Below are 17,122 nucleotides of genomic sequence, written 5' to 3'. Positions count from 1 at the left end.
TACAATTTTTAGAAATAGGGCTTTATAGTTTCCAAAATAAAACCAAATAAAAGCACTATAAAAAATCATTGGCTGGGCCAGGCGCAGTGGCTCACGTCTGTAATTCCAGCACTTTGTGAGGCCGAGGCAGGCGGATCACTTGAGGTCAAGAGTTGTAGACCAGCCTGGCCAACATGGTGAAACTCTATCTCTAATAAAAATATGAAAATTAGCTGGATGTGGTGGTGCATGTCTGTAATCCCAACTACTTGGGAGGCTGAGGCAGAACTGCTTGAACTCGGGAGGTGGAGGTTGCAGTGAGCCGAGATTGTGCCACTGCACTCCAGCCTGGAGACTGTCTTCAAAAAAAAAAAAAAAAAAAAAAAAAAAAAAAAAAAAACATGGCTGAACAGAAAGTTTAATAAATAATAAAATACCACATGGAAAACAACTGGATGGGTGCAGTGGTTCATGCTTTTAATCCTAGCACTTTGGGAGGCCGAGGTGGGCAGATGGCTTTGAGCCTAGGAGTTTGAGACCAGCCTGGGCAACATGGCAATACCCTGTCTCTACTAAAAATACAAAAATTAGCTAGGCATAGTGCAGGCATAGTGGTGCATGCCTGTAGTCCCAGCTACCTGGGGAGCTGAGGCAGGAGGATCACCCGAGCCAGGGAAGTTGAGGCTGCAGTAAGCCGAGACTGCACCACTGCACTACAGCCTGGGTGACAAAGTGAGACCCTGTCTCCAAAAATAAATAAATAAATAAAAAGAAAAGAAAAGAAAGAGAAAGAAAACGAACACAACCAAATATCTCTTTCCAAGCTGATACTTTATAGCTAAAATAGAGTTACGGAAAGATTTATGGATGGAAAGATTTTGCTCACAGTTGCTGATGGGGTAAATCCATCCTTTTGTTGTGTGTATAGGGAACAGGGATGGGGGTGTTATTCAGAAACAGGACTCTAATGACTTGATCATCAAAACTGGTAAGAATTAACATAGTTTTTTTGTGTGTGATAAAGGTGGGGTCTCACTGTGTTGTCCAGGCTGGTCTTGAACTCCTAGCCTAAAGCCATCCTCCCACCTCAGCCTCCCAAAGTGCGGAGATTATAGGCGTGAGCCACCAAAATTCTTAACCAAGTCTTCTTCCTCTTTTTTTTTTTTATTTTGAGACAGAGTCTCGCTCTATTGCCCAGGCTGGCGTGATCTCAGCTCACTGCAGCCTCTGCCTCCTGGGTTCAAGTGATTCTCTTGCCTCAGCCTCCCAAGTAGCTGGGACTACAGGCACCTGCCACCACGCCTGACTAACGTTTGTATTTTTAGTAGAGACAATGTTTCACCATGTTGGCCAGGTTGGTCTTGATCTCTTGACCTCGTGATCTGCCCACCTTGGCCTCCCAAAGTGCTGGGATTACAGGTGTGAGCCACCGCGCCTGGCCCTTAACCAAGTCTTCAAGGGTTCAGAATTATCACTGCTTATGTTACAAGCCTGCTCAGGGAAGGAAAGTATATTGAAAACAAGTCAGTCTTCTTAATTTGGGGGAGATGAAGAAATGTGAATATGATTAAAATGTTACATTAAAAAGATAATGTGTGTTAAACATATAAAGATGAGGACACCACTGGAAATGTAATCATAACAACAACTTAGGTAAGGGAAACTTGTTGCTAGGGTCAGCTCGAGTCCTCTGCTTAATAGAGCTAGTGCAGTCAGCACCAACATGTGATTTCCCTTTTGCTTACAGTTGCAAAAATCTGTAACTAATTTAGCCTTAAGCATTTGGTGGCTCCATCCTCTAAGGGCATACAATAGGTCTGCAATTCCATGACAGCAGATTTTTCTCATTTGGCTGAAATCATATGAAATACTTTATTTCTGGGGGAAAGATATGAAAGGATTTTCTATACTGAAAAGGAATAAAGAAGGGATATCAAGACTAACAATATGAATTCAGTGTATCTTGTAATGAATTTTCGTCTTTGCCTCTTTCAGTCTTTTTCTCTGTCTCTTCCCTCCCCAGTCTTCTCATTATTTCTGCCTAGGTACTTCCCTTTCTCATTTATCCATCTGCTGTCTCTTCTTCCTCCATCTCCAATATCTCTCATCTTTAATAGGATACTTTATTTCATTTATTTATACCTTGCATGTCTTAATAAAGATTTAGGATATAATATCCCCAGTTTTTCTAATGCAGATCAGCAGAATATTTCCTTTCTCATTTCTAAAGCAAAATGAAACACAAAATTAAATTGCTCATAACTATGTAGCTGTTAATAATTTTTTTCCTGTAGTCCAATTGCCCTCTAGAGAAATCAGGTTCTCTCACCTTCCTTAGAGGTTAACAAAAACATGTATAAATAGTTACTTACTCTTGGATGAAAAGCTATGGCAGTGACAAAATCTATATGTTGAAAACAGCAAAGGCATTCTCTTCGAGAAATGTGCCATAATCTGACTGTTTTATCCATTGAAGAAGAAAGAAGAAAGTAGTTCTATGGGGAAAATGACATTGACTATGTTATCACTATATGAAAAAGAACCCTATTTATACAATAAAAGTGAACTTTTGGTTTTTGTATCTCAACAGTTTTGTTATTGTTAAATGCAGCATCGGAAAGAACAAAAGATTATCAAATTCACTTGGAAGATCCCATTTTCCCCCAAACAGTTAAGTACCATATTTCACTAATTCTAAAACTTTTTGACATTACCTGTTCTGAAATTCAGATGAATCTTATCAATGTCTAAAGAAATCTGCCAGGCACCAGCAGAGAACTAAGGTGTGCCTTAGTTGTTATCACCTGCACATATTGGAACTTAGCTATCAGAATAAGGCATCTATTCATTTTATTGTCACTTCAGTTATTTTCACACTGATAACACTGGTAAATTTTAACTCACATAGATCTCTAATTGTCATTTAAAATGTCTTCAAAAAGATTACCCTATAATGCAGCATGGAAATGAAAAGTTATTGTGCACCTGTCACACTCTAGGCAAGAAAATTAGAGAATAGAAATTGTCAAATCTTTCAGAATAGATCACAGAATGTTCAAGGCTAGAAGATGGTAGTGTAACTGACTTAGGCACCGTGACGGCCCCATCGCCCAGGAACCAAACATCTATCTGTCAAAAGCTTTCAGCTGGCAGAAGCTCATTAATTCCTCAACATAATCTATTTAAGGAGGAGAACTATGAGTTATACTGAATGAGAAAACTCAAATGATACCTCTGTATTCTTTGGTGTGCCTAAAGGTGCTAAACAAATCAAGGCAATGGTGACATTGATCGCATACTTACGATGTGTTAAGCATTGTTCTTCGCATTATATAGCAACACTATGAAGTAGGTACATTGTGGTATACCTGTTTTCAAATAGATGGTATACTTTATGATTAAAAGTAAAGAATTAAAAAACAGAATTTGGAAATTTACAATAATCTTTGAAATATCTAACAATCATTTTTATTTTCAAGATCCACTCAGTTCCAGAAAAGTTTTTAAGAGTATATGCATTATAATTTCCTGTTGATTAATACCAACTGTATAAAAACTTAACCTATGGCACACCATGAACCTATGTTCATTAAAACTGACTTTATTTGGCTGGACACAGTGGCCCATGCCTGTAATCCCAGCACTTTGGGAGGCTGAGGCAGGTGGATCATTTGAGGTCAGGAGTTCGAGATCAGTCTGGCCACCATGGTGAAACCCCATCTCCACTAAAAATAAAAAAAAAATTAGCTGGGCGTGGTGGCCCACGCCTGCAATTCCAGCTACTCGGGGAGGCTGAGGCAGGAGAATCGCTTGAACCTGGGAGATGGAGGTTGCAGTGAGCTGAGATCGTGCCACTGCACTCCAGCCTTGGCAACAGAGCGAGACTCTGTCTCAAAAAAAAGAAAACAGAAGAAAAAAACAAAAAACAGAAACTGACTGTATTCAATTCCTGCAATAGCTCATTGCTTTGAGCATATGAAAGAGGTATGAAGACATCCCTAAAATATTAAGTGAAGATGCTGAAGACATGTTAAGACTTGCTCCAAATAAGTATTCTTTAAGAAAGACTTGTTCTTTTATAAGTATTTAATAAATACTTTTTATTAAATAAACGAAATTAAATAACGTTCTTAAACTAAGCACTGATCTTAGAAGTCAGATAAATTAGATTAAAATCTAAGTTCTACCCATAACTAATTTTGTGATTTTAGATAGGTCACAGGGGCTCAATCTCTTCCTCGAGACAAAATCAGGTTGTCTACCTCACGGGGTTGTTATTGTAAGAATTAACACGGTAATTCTTGTTATTGGCACAAAATACACCTTCAACAAATAGAAAACTCACTAAAAACACTGTGATAGACATTAAAGAGAAACAATATCTGGTTTGAGTTGGTGTTTGAAAAGCAAAAAACAGTAAAATAATATCTGGTTCCTACCCTGGAGAGGCTTAGAATCTTGTTGCAGAAATTTTGTTCCTTTCCTCTGGATGGAGGTGGGGTGGAGGGGTTGGGGATATGAGGATAGACCTTTAGGAACCATTCCTGTATGGGGCAGCACCCCATTGAAATAACTCATCTAGACTAGTGCTTCTCAGACTATTTCTGGTGAAGGATTGTTTTTGTTTTTTTAAATTTCCAATGAGTTGTGGACTGAAACTATTTTAAAATACAGAAAACATTTACTAGAAAAATGAAATAAAAATAAAAGGCATATAAAATAAAAGCCCCATTTTGTATTATTATACAAAATAGAAGCTCAAGTTTTAAAAGATTAAACAGGTATAAACTTATTGTGAAAACTGCCATAAACACTTCTAAATAGTTTACTCTTGGTTTCTGCACTTATCTCTTCACAGACTGGTATTCTGTATTCGTATCATCAAGGACCAGGAAGACCAGGTGGTTTATAGGCTGGCACCAGTCCTTAAAAATGCACATTACTCACTTGAGACAATTAGGTAGCTGGATAGATACTAAATCATATTACTGCTGCCTCCTAAGAGATAGAATGGAAATAAAGTATAAAACGGAAAGTATAAAAAATTTATGATTTCTTAAATCTTTCAACGTGTCTAACATTTGTTATTTTTGTCATCCTGTTTCCTTGTAGTGATTAGCTACTGTGACACTGGAATGGGCTAGAGAGTAATGCTCCGAAGTCATAGGGTTTGAACCTAAACTCCCGTATCTCCCTAGCTATACGCCTTTAAGCATGTTCTTTAACACGTATGACCCTTGGTTTTTTAAATCCTTGATAAGGAAACATCAACAATCGCATAAGGTTGTTTTGAGGGTACGAACAGAGCACATGTAAAGTACTTAACTTTTGTCTGTGTCCCCAGTGGCTAAAATGCTACTTGGCAGATAGTGATGATGATGATGATGACGATCATTGCTAATATTAACTGAGCATTATTATGTTCTAGGCAAGTGTTTTATATTTACTAGCTCAGTTAATCATTATCATCACTGCTAATATTAATTGAACAATTATGTTCTAGGCAAGTGCTTTATATTTACTAGCTCAGTTAATCTTTCCCTGTTATAACCCTATGAGGAAGGTATTTTTATTATGTCTATTTTGCAGATGAGGCATGGTGAGGTTAAATAACTTGCCCAAGGTCACACAATGTAAGGGGCAGACTAGGAAGAATATGTACCTTGGGAGTCTGGCTCCAGAGGTCATTTCTTAACCAGGTGGTAAAATGATCAACAGATATGTTTTGAGTGAATGAAAAGTACTTGGTACATAGCAGGTATAGTTGCACAGGTTCTCAATTTTTTTTTTTAACTATTACATATTTCCTCCATGAAGGAAACAAGGGAATAGTCAGTGAGATAGGAAGGGAATCTAGAACATACAGTGCTCCAAAATCAATTAGTTCAAGAAAGATCAATAGCATCAAATCATCAAATGCTAGAGAAAGGTTAAGGAGAATGAGTTCAAAGAAAAGGTGTTAATTCTGGTAAGAAGGTGGTTATAACAGTTAATTTTATGTATCAACTTAGCTATACTCAATTATTTAATTATTAAGCTAGTACTCAATTATTTAATCAAACACCAATCTAGTTGTTGCTGTGAAGGTATTCTGTACATGTGATTAATACCTATAATCAGTTGATTTTAAGTAAAGGAGATCACCCTTGACTATGTGGGTGGGCCTCATCCAATCAGTTGAAGGCCTTAAGACAAAAAACTGAGGTTTCCCGGAGAAGAAATTCTGCTTTAAGACTACAGCATCAGCTCCTTATACGCAGAATTACTATATGATTCAAATAAGAATTTCTTACTTTAGACCATGAAAGATCAAGGAGATCAGCAGTATGTCCTTTATATTTGCAAAATGGCCGTTGCCGAAAGGGTGCGTTTTTATCATCAGGGTCTTCATCAGTTCCACTGCATACCTATTTGGATATAAAGATAAACTTTGAAACTGCAATGTAAAACTAGTTTCACATTCTTCCCACCCCATCTGTTCTCTCAGCATTTTGTATGATGCCTGATTGAAATCTTGAGTCACCAAAAGCAAGCTCCCCTTTATGCTGATTTACTACTTAGCACCTCTTCCTTTCATCTCCTTGCCCTAACAAACCAGGGTCATCCCTGAAGACATCGTGCTGTCACAATCTTTTCCCTCCCTAATAGAGCCCCTAATAAGCATCTGTTCCTTCAGGAGAGGTGACGGCCAGTAGCAGCGAGTGAATCATGATTGGTCTAAGCTAATGAAGATTAGCTGATTTCCCTTCCCAGTGATGACTGGTTAGGCATGTGGTACAATTTCCATGAATTAGACATCGGGCAAAGTTTATGGGGTGGGGATGAGGGGAGGCTTCTAGAGAGATTTTCTCACCCTTAAAGAGGGTCACACTAATAGGACTCCTCCTTTCCTGCATCTGAACATTGCTGACTTCATGTGACAACTAAGACTGTAGCAGCCATCTTAAGACCACAGTGTAAAAAGCCGAAAGGAACAAAACAAAGAGTACAAAGCAGGGAGATAGTAGGACGATGCTACTGAGCTGCTGAATTAACCAACCCTGGAACCGCCTTACCTCCAGAGTTGCTTCCTCACTGTTTAAGCCATTTTCAGTTGGATTTCTGTTATTTGAAGTCAAAAGCATACTGACAGAGGTAGGTAGAAAATAATGCCATACATGTGTACTGTGCATCTAGTTACAACATGCTTTTGTATTCATTATCTGAATAAATTCTAACAATTCTTTGAGGTAGGTATTAACAGTATAAAGATGAAGAAATTAGTAAAAACAAACAAACAAACAAACAAAACACACAAAAAACCCCTGAGGATCGAAGAGGTTAAAATAATATATTAAAGGCCACACAGCCACCTGTGAACAGCAGAACCAAAGCAGTAATACAAGTCATCTAACTGTAAGTCCAAAGTTTGTCCTTCAAATGTTTTACATGACATAGCATGAGCAAGAACAGAGGGTTAGCTAAGCCTCGCATATTTAGGGAAAGGTAGGTAGGATGAGGAGGACAGAGAAAACAGTATATGGAGATGTAGTCAGAAATTAGGGTAGAAAGGTACTTTGGGATCACATTCAAAAAGGCCTTGGCCAGGCACGGTGGCTCATGCCTGTAATCCCAGCATTTTGGGAGGCCGAGACAGGCAGATCACCTGAGGTCGGTAGTTCAAGATCAGCCTGACCAACATGGAGAAACTCCGTCCCTACTAAAAACACAGTATTAGCTGGGCATGGTGGCGCATGCCTGTAATCCCAGCTACTTGGGAGGCTAAGGCAGGAGAATCGCTTGAACCCAGGAGGTGGAGGTTGCGGTGAGCTGAGATCACGGCATTGCACTCCAGCATGGGCCACAAGAGTGAAACTCTGTCTCCAAAAATACATAAATAAATAAAATAAAATAAATAATAAAAAGGCCTCAAATTTGTGGCTTAAAAGTTCAGACATGGAGAGCCAACACAGGTTTCTGAAAGGAAAAAACCACCACCATCTTACCGGTGCTTCAGAAAAAGAACTCTGGGCAGTAACGTAAAAGATGGTTTGGAGAGAGCATGGAGGCAGGAAAAGCAGTCAATAAGTTTAAGTAAGAATAATGAGGGCTTGAATGAGGACAGTGGCATGGGGATAGATTAAAAACTACCACTATTATTCGTGTAGAACTTTACAGTTAATAAAAAACATCTTCACATCAACCATGGAGGTAGACCACCAACACAGACTCCTGTAACCTTTGCCAAGCACTTCTAATGCTAGATGACTACCATCCTCACCCCCCTCAATTTTACTACCAGACTAGTGAGCACTGCTGGGAGACATACAGCTAAACAGGCTTCCCTCATTACATACAAATCAGATTCGGAGTTTCACTCTTGTTGCCTAGGCTGGAGTGCAATGGCATGATCTTGGCTCACTGCAACCTCTGTCTCCCAAGTTCAAGCCATTCTACTGCCTCAGCTTCCCAAGTAGCTGAGATTACAGGCACATGCCACCACGCCTAGTTAATTTTTTATATTTTTGGTAGACACAGGGTTTCACCATGTTGGCCAGGCTGGTCTTGAACTCCTGACCTCAGGTGATCCACCCGCCTCGGCCTCCCAAAGTGCTGGGATTACAGGTGTGAGCCACCATGACCAGACTAAATTTTTTTTTTTTTTTAAGATGGAGTCTCACTGTCACTCAGGCTGGAGTGCAGTGGTGCAATCTTGGCTCACTGCAACCTCTGCCCTCCGGGTTCAAGCGATTCTCCTGCCTCAGCCCCCCGAGTAGCTGGGATTACAGGCGCCTGCCACCGTGCCTGGCTAATTTTTGTATTTTTGGTAGAGACGGCGTTTCACCATCTTGGCCAGGCTGGTCTTGAACTCCTGACCTCATGATCCACCCGCCTCGGCCTCCCAAAGTGCTGGGATTACAGGTGTGAGCCACCGCACCCAGCCTAAATTTTTTAAGTTATAAAATAATACATGATCAGTGTAGACAATTCGGAGAAAAAAAAAAAAACAGAAAAATTAACATCACCCCAAACCTGCTAACGTTTTGTCTCTCTTCGATCTTTCATTTTTAAAAAATGTATTTGAAATCATATTAAACATGAAATTTACCAATCTTCCTATTATACCATGAGCATTTTCTGTATTTCATGCTTTGAAAACATTTAGTAGCTGCATAATATGGATGCATCACGATTAATCATTCTTCCTTTGTTGGTCACTTAGACATTTCCAACTTTTCTGCTAATAAAAACAGTAATTCGGCCAGGCATGGTGGTTCACTCCTGTAATCCCAGCACTTTGGAAGGCTGAGGCAACCGGATCACCTGAGGTCAGGAGTTGGAGACCAGCCTGGCCAACATGGTGAAACTCCATCTCTACTAAAAATACAAAAATTAGCCGGGTGTGGTGCACACCTGTAATCCCAGCTACTCGGGAGGCTAAGGCAGGAGAATCACTAGAACCTGAGCGAGACTCTGTCTCAAAAACAAACAAACAAACAAAAAACAAAAACAAACAAATAAATAAAACCCAGCAATTCAATGAATGCCCTGGAACATGAATCTTTGAATCTTTATCCATATTTGACTATTTCCTTATCTTTTTTTTTTTTTTTTTGAGACTGAGTCTTGCTCTGTCACCCAGGCTGGAGTGCAGTGGCACGATCTTGGCTCACTGCAACCTCTGTCTCCTGGGTTCAAGCAATCCTCCTGCCTCAGCCTCCCGAGAACCTGGGGTTATAGGCACACAGCACCACACCCATCTAATTTTTGTATTTTTAGTAGAGACAGGGTTCCACTATGTTGGCCAGGCTGGTCTCGAACTCCTGATCTCAAGTGATCCACCTGCCTCAGCCTCCCAAAGTGCTGGGATTACAGGCGTGAGCCACTGTACCTGGCCTATTTCCTTATCCTTATATTAGGGTTATTACTGGGTCAAAAAGTTTAAACCTGAAACTTTTATAGTCTCTTTTTTTTTTATGTTTTGAATTAAAAAATAATACTTCTTAAGTTCCAAGATACATGTGCAGAATGTGCAGGTTTCTTACATAAACGTGTGCCAGGGTGGTTTGCTGCACTTATCAACCCATCACCTAGGTATTAAGCCCCACATGCATTGGCTATTGTTCCTGATGCTCTCCCTCCTCCCATCCCCCTGACAGGCCCCACTGTGTGTTGTTCCCCTCCCTGTGTCCATGTGTTCTCATTGTTCAGCTTCTACTTATAAGTGATAACATGTGGCGTTTGGTTTTCTGTTCCTGCATTAGTTTGTTGAGGATAATGGCTTCCAGTTCCAGCCATGTCCCTGCAAAGGACATGCTCTCATTCCTTTGTATGGCTGCATAGTATTCCATGGTATATATGTACCACATTTTCTTTACCCAGTCTATCATTGATAGGCATTTTTGTTGATTCAATGTCTTTGCTATATGGAATAGTGCTGCAATGAACATATGCCTGCATGTATCTTTATAACACAATGATTTCTATTCCTTTGGGTATATACCCAGTAATGGGATTGCTGGGTCAAATGGTATTTCTGGTTCTAGGTCTTTGAGGAATTGCCACACTGTCTTCCATAATGGTTGAACTAATTTACATTCCCCTCTTCCATTTGTTTTAATAAAAGTAGGTAAGCATAAAAGAAAACTTTAGAAAAACAGAGTATAAAGAATCAAAAGATGTGAAATCCTATCACTCAGAGATAAAGAATATTATTAATAATTTAGCATATTTCCTTAAAGTCTTTTATCTATAAATATTTATAGGGCCAGGCACGGTAGTTTGTCCCTGTAATCCCAGTGCTTTGGGAGGCTGAGGCAGGAGGATTGCTTGAGGCCAGGAGTTTGAGACCAGACTGGACAACACAGTGAGACTGTCTCTACAAAAATAATCATTATTATTATTATTACTATTTTTTGAGATGGAGTCTTGCTCTGTCACTCAGGCTGGAGTGCAGTGGTGCAATCTTGGCTCACTGCAACCTCTGCCTCCTGGGTTCAGGCGATTCTCATGCCTCAGCCTCCCAAGTAGCTGAGATTACAGGTGGCTGTCACCATACCTGGCTACTTTTTGTATTTTTAGTAGAGATGGGATTTCACCATGTTGGCCAGGCTGGTCTTGAACTCCTGATCTCAACTGATCCACCCACCTCGGCCTCCCAAAGCGCCAGGATTACAAGTGTAATAAGCCACTGTGCCTAGCCTCAAAATTATTTTTTAATTAAAAAAATAGGCCAGGCACGGTGGCTCACGCCTGTAATCTCAGCACTTTGGGAGGCCGAGGCGGGCAGATCACGAGGTCAGGAGATCAAGACCATCCTGGCTAACACGGTGAAACCCCATCTCTACTAAAAATACAAAAAAATTAGCCAGGCTTGGTGGCAGGCGCCTGCAGTCCCAGCTACTCGGGAGGCTGAGGCAGGAGAATAGCGTGAACCCCGGAGGCAGAGCTTGCAGTGAGCCGAGATCGTGCCACTGCACTCCAGCCTGGACGACAGAGCGAAAAGAAAAAAAAAAAAGATTCCTCCCCTCATGGAGCTTACTTCATGGTGGAGAGGATGTACTGAGATGGCTAGAGCAGTTTCTCTCAAATAATATGAACTAATGAGTTAGTTACAGATGTCTGCCCATTTTGCCGGGTGTGGTGGCTCACGCCTGTAATCTCAGCACTTTGGGAGGCCGAGGAGGGCAGATCACGAGGTCAGGAGATGGAGACTATCCTGGCTAACATGGTGAAACCCCGTCTCTACTAAAAATACAAAAAATTAGCTGGGCGTGGTGGCAGGCGCCTGTAGTCCCAGCTACTCGGGAGGCTGAGGCAGGAGGATGGCGTGAACCCGGGAGGCGGAGCTTGTAGTGAGCAGAGATTGCGCCACTGCACTCCAGCCTGGGTGACAGAGCAAGACTCCGTCTCCAAAAAAAAAAAAAAAAAAAAGCCAGGCATGGTGGTGCTTGCCTGTAGCACAAGCTACCCAGGAGACTGAGGTGGGAGGATTGCTTGAACCCAGAAGTTTGAGGTCACAATGTGCTATGATGGCACCACAGCACTCCAGCATGGGTGACAGAGGGAGACTCTTATCCCTTAAAATATATATGTATATTTATAGGTACTTTTTAGTCAAAATTGTGGTAATATTGTATCCAATTTCACATTCTGCTTTCTTCACTTTATGTTTTATTGTGACCATTTTTAACATCATTAAATAGTCTTTGAAAACAATTTAAGGACTGCATGTATTTTACTGCATGGGTTATACCAGTTTTTATTTTCCAACTGTTAGAAATTTAGGTTGTTCAAATTCTAGCTATTATGAAAACACTAAGATGAGAATCTTTTTACTTATCTTTCAGAATATCTAATAATTTTTTGGTTTGTTTTTGTTTTTTGTTCTATTTTTTGGTATTTATTTTTTCTTGATTATTCCTTTATGATAAATTATTAAAGGTAGAATTACCAAGTAAAATGTTTTATACATATATTTTTCTTTCTTTTTTTTTTTTTGAGATAGGGTCTTGTTCTGCTGCCCAGGCTAGAGTGCAGTGGCATGGCCTCGGCTCACTGTAACCTCTGCCTCCTGGGCTCCAACGATCCTTTCACCCCAGCCTCCTGAGTAGGTGGGACCACAGGCATGTGCCACCACACTCAGCTAATTTTTGTTGTGTTTGTTTGTAGAGACAGGGTCTCTCTTTGTTGCCTGGACTGGTCTTGAACTCCTGGGCTCAAGTGATCCTCCCACCTTGGCCTCTTAAAGTGCTGGGATTACAAGCATGAGCCACCATGCCCGGCCACTGTCTTTTTATTATGGGCATTTTAAATATATACAAAAGTAGATGGAAGAGTATAATGAACTCCATATAATATACTGAACCCCATGCATCCATCACCTGCTTTAACAATTATCAAAATTTTACCTACTTTATCAGTCTTCCCATTTTTGTTTATTTTTGCTGCAGCATTGAAAGCAAGATCTAGACACTAATAATTTTATCAGTAGATACTTCTATATATACCTCTGATAACCCTTCTTTTAAATATGATTACCGTGCCATTCTCATGCCTAAAAAATACCATTTATATCATCTAATATCTAATCCATACTCAAATGTTCTAATTATCTAAAGATTTTCTTTTTTAGACGGAGTCTTGCTCTGTTGCCCAGGCTGGAGTGCAGTGGCACCATCTCAGCTCACTGCAACCTCCGCCTCCCGGGTTCAAGTGATTCTCCTGCCTCAGCCTCTCGAGTAGTTGGGTCTACAGGCACATGCCACCACACCCAGCTAATTTTTTTGTATTTTTAGTAGAGATGGGGTTTCACCATGTTGGCCAGGCTGGTCTCTAACTCCTGACCTCAGGTGATCCATCTGCCTCAGCCTCCCAAAGTGCTGGGATTACAGGTATGGGCCACCATGCCCGCCCTATCTAAAGATATTATAAAGTTGGATTGCTATGGAAAATTATAAGGCTTTTGACATTCATTAGCACATACAATATGTAGCAGATATACTGTATTGCTTATTTGGAATACCAGAATTAACAAGACATTTCTTATCTTTTTTTTTGAGATGGAGTCTTGCTCCATCACCTAGGTTGGAGTGCAGTGGTGTGATCTTGGCTCACTGCAACCTCCACCTCCCAGGTTCAAGTGGTTCTCCTGTCTCAGCCTCCCGAGGAGCTGGGAATACAGGCACCTGCCACCACACCCAGCTAATTTTTGTATTTTTAGTAGAGACAGGGTTTCACCTTGTTGGTCAGGCTGGTCTCGAACTCCTGACCTCAGGTGATCCGCCCACCTTGGCCTCCCAAAGTGCTGGGATTACAGGCATAAGCCACCATGCCTGGTCCTTATCTTCTTATAGTTTGTTCTCAGTATAGAAGTCAGAATGATCCTTTTAAAATAAATCAGATTATGTCATTCTCTGTTTGAAAACCCACTGATTCCCAACTTACTCAGAGCAAAAGCCAAAGTCCTTGCAATGTCCTATATGTTCTGATCCCCGCATCGACATCTCTATGTTTTCCTTTTCTATTTTCCTCTCCTTCTCACTCACTGGCTCCAGCTGCCCTTGCTGCTGTTTTTTGAGCACACCAGAACTCCTGCCTTATAGCAGCTTCACTTGCTGCTCTCTCTACCTGGAATGGTCTTATCATATGATCATTTCCTTACCTCCTTTGTACTTTGCTCGAACAACAACTTCTCAGTGAAGCTTTGCTCACCCACCTTATTTACTCCCTGCCATCCCACTTTGTTTTACTTTTCTTCACAAAACTGATTACCTTTGGAGATACACATGCAAAAAAATGAAATTGGACTCTTATATTACATCATATACAAAAATAAACTCAAAATGTATTAAATACTTAAATGTAAGGCCTGAAGCTGTAAAACTCCTAGAAGAAAACAGGAAAAAAACTTCTTGACATTGGACTTGGCAATGATTTCTTGGATATGACACCACACCAAAAGCACCAGCAGCAAAAGCAAAAATAGACATACGGGACTGTATCAAACTAAAAAGCTTCTGCACAACAAAAGAAACAACCAACAACATGAAAAGGCAACTTACAGAATGGGAGAAAATATTTGCAAACCGTTTATCTAATGAATGGTTGATATCTAAAATATGTAAGAAACCCCTACAACTGAATGTCAAAAACCCCAAAATTCAAACAAATAACCCAATTTTTAAAATAGGCAAAGGACCTAAATAGACATTTCTCCAAAGAGGACATACAAATGGCCAATGAGTACATGAAAAGGTGCTCAACATCACCAATTAATCAGGTGATTTGATTTCCAAATCAAAACCACAATGATATATCACCTCACACCTGTTAGGATGAACATTATATATATATACATACATATATATATATATACACACACATATATATATATACACATACACACACACACATATATATATATATAAGATAACAAGTATTAGTGAAGATGTGGATAAAATGGAACCCTGTACAGTCGATGGGAATGTAAATTGGTGCACCTACTATGAAAATCAGTATGAAAGTTCCTGTAAAAACTTAAAATAGAACTACCATATGATCCTGCAATTCCACTTCTGGGTATATATTTAAAGTAAATAAAATCAGTATGTCAGAGAGGTATCTGAACTCCCATGTTCACTGCAGCATTATTCACAATAGCCTAGACATGGAAACAACCTAAATGTCCATTGACAGATGAATGGATAAAGAAAATGTGGCATATACACACAACAGAATACTATTCAGTCATAAAAAGAAAATCCTGGCATTTGTGATAACATGAATGAAACTGGAAGACATTATGCTAAGTGAAATTAAGCCAGATACTTTTTGGACAAATACTACATAATGCCACTTATATGATGAATCTAGAAACAACAAACTCATAGAAGCAGAGTAGAACAGTGATTGCGAGGGCCTTGGGGCTGGCAAAAACAGGTGGTATTAGTCAAAGGGTACAAAGTTTCACTTTCAAAATGATTAAGTTTGAGAGATCTATTATATAGCACAGTGCATACAGTTTACAATACTGTATCGTATACTTAATAAATAAGAGGATGAGAATAAACTTTTATAGGTGATGCTTGGGTTATGGCACAGACGGTGGTGATGGTTTCATGCTTGTATACTTATCTCCAAACTCATTAAGTTCTATATAATAAATACATACAGCTTTTTGAATACCAATCATACCTCAATAAAGTGGTTTAAAAAATTAACTTATAGCCTGGCACAGTGGCTCACGCTTGTAATCCCAACACTTTGGGAGGCCAAGGCGGGTGGATCACCTGAGGTCAGGAGTTCGAGACCAGCCTGATCAACATAGTGAAACTCCGTCTCTACTAAATACAAAAAAATTAGCTGGGAGTGGTGGTACGTGCCTGTAATTCCAGCTACTTGGGAGGCTGAGGCAGGAGAATCGCTTGAACCCAGGAGGCAGAGGTTGCAGTGAGCCAAGATTGTGCCACTGCACTCCAGCCTAGGCAACAATAGTGAAACTCTATCTCAAAAAAAAAAAAAAAACTTTATATTATAAAATTTACTTATTTTCTGTCTTCTTCCACTACAATGTATGCTCCATTCTATTTTTGTCTCTTGTTCACAGATATTTTTGTCTCTTTTGTTCACTTACTGTATCTCTAGCTCCTAGAACAGTGATTAATAAAGATAGTAGGCACTTAATAAATATCTCTAGAGTGAATGAAGACATAGTCCCAGACCTCAAGATGTCAACTATTGGAGCATAATGGTTAAAAACATAAGCTCTAGAGACAGAGCAGGGTTCTAATACTGATGCTATGACTGTGTGAAATTGTTGAGTTACTTAACAGCTCTAAACCTTCATTTGTAAAGTGAGGCTATTAATAGTACCAAGACAAATCTGTATCAAATACTGCATACCTACATTTCACAAAAATTCTCTCACTCCCTTATAGTTAACTTCCTTTACCCAAGTTCTAGATTCTAATGATATACTCTCAGAAATTTTTCTTTTTTTTTTTGAGACGGAGTTTTGCTCTTGTCACCCAGGCTGGAGTGCAATGGTGCGATCTTGGCTCACTGCAACCTCCGCCTCCCGGTTGAAGCAATTCTCCTGCCCCAGCCTCCCAAGTAGCTGGGATTATAGGCACATGCCACCATGCCCAGCTAATTTTCGTATTTTTAGTAGAGACCGGGTTTCACCATGTTGGCCAAGCTGGTCTTGAACACTTGACCTCAGGTGATCCGCCTGCCCTCGGCCTCTTCAAAGTGCTAAGATTACAGGCATGAGCCACCGCGCCTGGCTCAAAAAAATTTATTCGAGACAGGGTCTTGCTCTGTTGCCCAGGCTGGAGTGCAGTGCTGATCACAGCTCACTGTAACCTCAAACTCCTCAGCTCAGGTGATCCTCATGCCTCAGCCTCTCAAGTAGCTGGACTACAGGTACATGCCACCATGCTTGGCTATATATATATTTTTTTAAATAGAGACATAGTCTTGTTATGTTACCCAGACTGGTCTCAAACTCCTGGACTCAAGCAATCCTCCTGCCTGGGCCTCCCAAAGTGCTGGGATTATAGGCATGAGCCACTGCACCTGGCCTATTCTCAAAAATTTTAAGCAGCAGTTAAATGCTACAACACCTATGCTAATGTTCCCTAGTCATGCACATTAAACATAA

General features: G+C 40.1%; 1 protein-coding gene across 4 annotated transcripts in view; it reads right to left on the bottom strand.

Moving 5' to 3' along the window:
• Window positions 1-17,122, bottom strand: part of WDR44 (WD repeat domain 44) — a 103,860-nt gene that overhangs the window by 10,767 nt on the left and 75,971 nt on the right. For 3 of the 4 annotated variants that reach the window (XR_010154628.1, XM_016943651.3, XM_016943653.3), the window contains 2 exons: window positions 6,273-6,386; window positions 2,352-2,474 (listed from right to left, as the gene is read on the bottom strand). Coding sequence is in view for 3 of the 4 variants with exons in the window: in XM_016943651.3 (XP_016799140.1) it covers window positions 2,352-2,474; window positions 6,273-6,386 (237 nt within the window). In the remaining variant the exon portion in view is untranslated. The remainder of the gene's footprint in view (window positions 1-2,351; window positions 2,475-6,272; window positions 6,387-17,122) is intronic. The other variant, XM_016943654.3, reaches the window with a different exon arrangement.

This window comes from Pan troglodytes, chromosome X (genome assembly GCF_028858775.2).
Source record: "Pan troglodytes isolate AG18354 chromosome X, NHGRI_mPanTro3-v2.0_pri, whole genome shotgun sequence".
NCBI classification, from domain to species: domain Eukaryota; kingdom Metazoa; phylum Chordata; class Mammalia; order Primates; family Hominidae; genus Pan; species Pan troglodytes.
The sequence above is the reverse complement of the archived record's forward strand: the minus strand, read 5'-3'. Positions and strand labels throughout refer to the sequence as shown.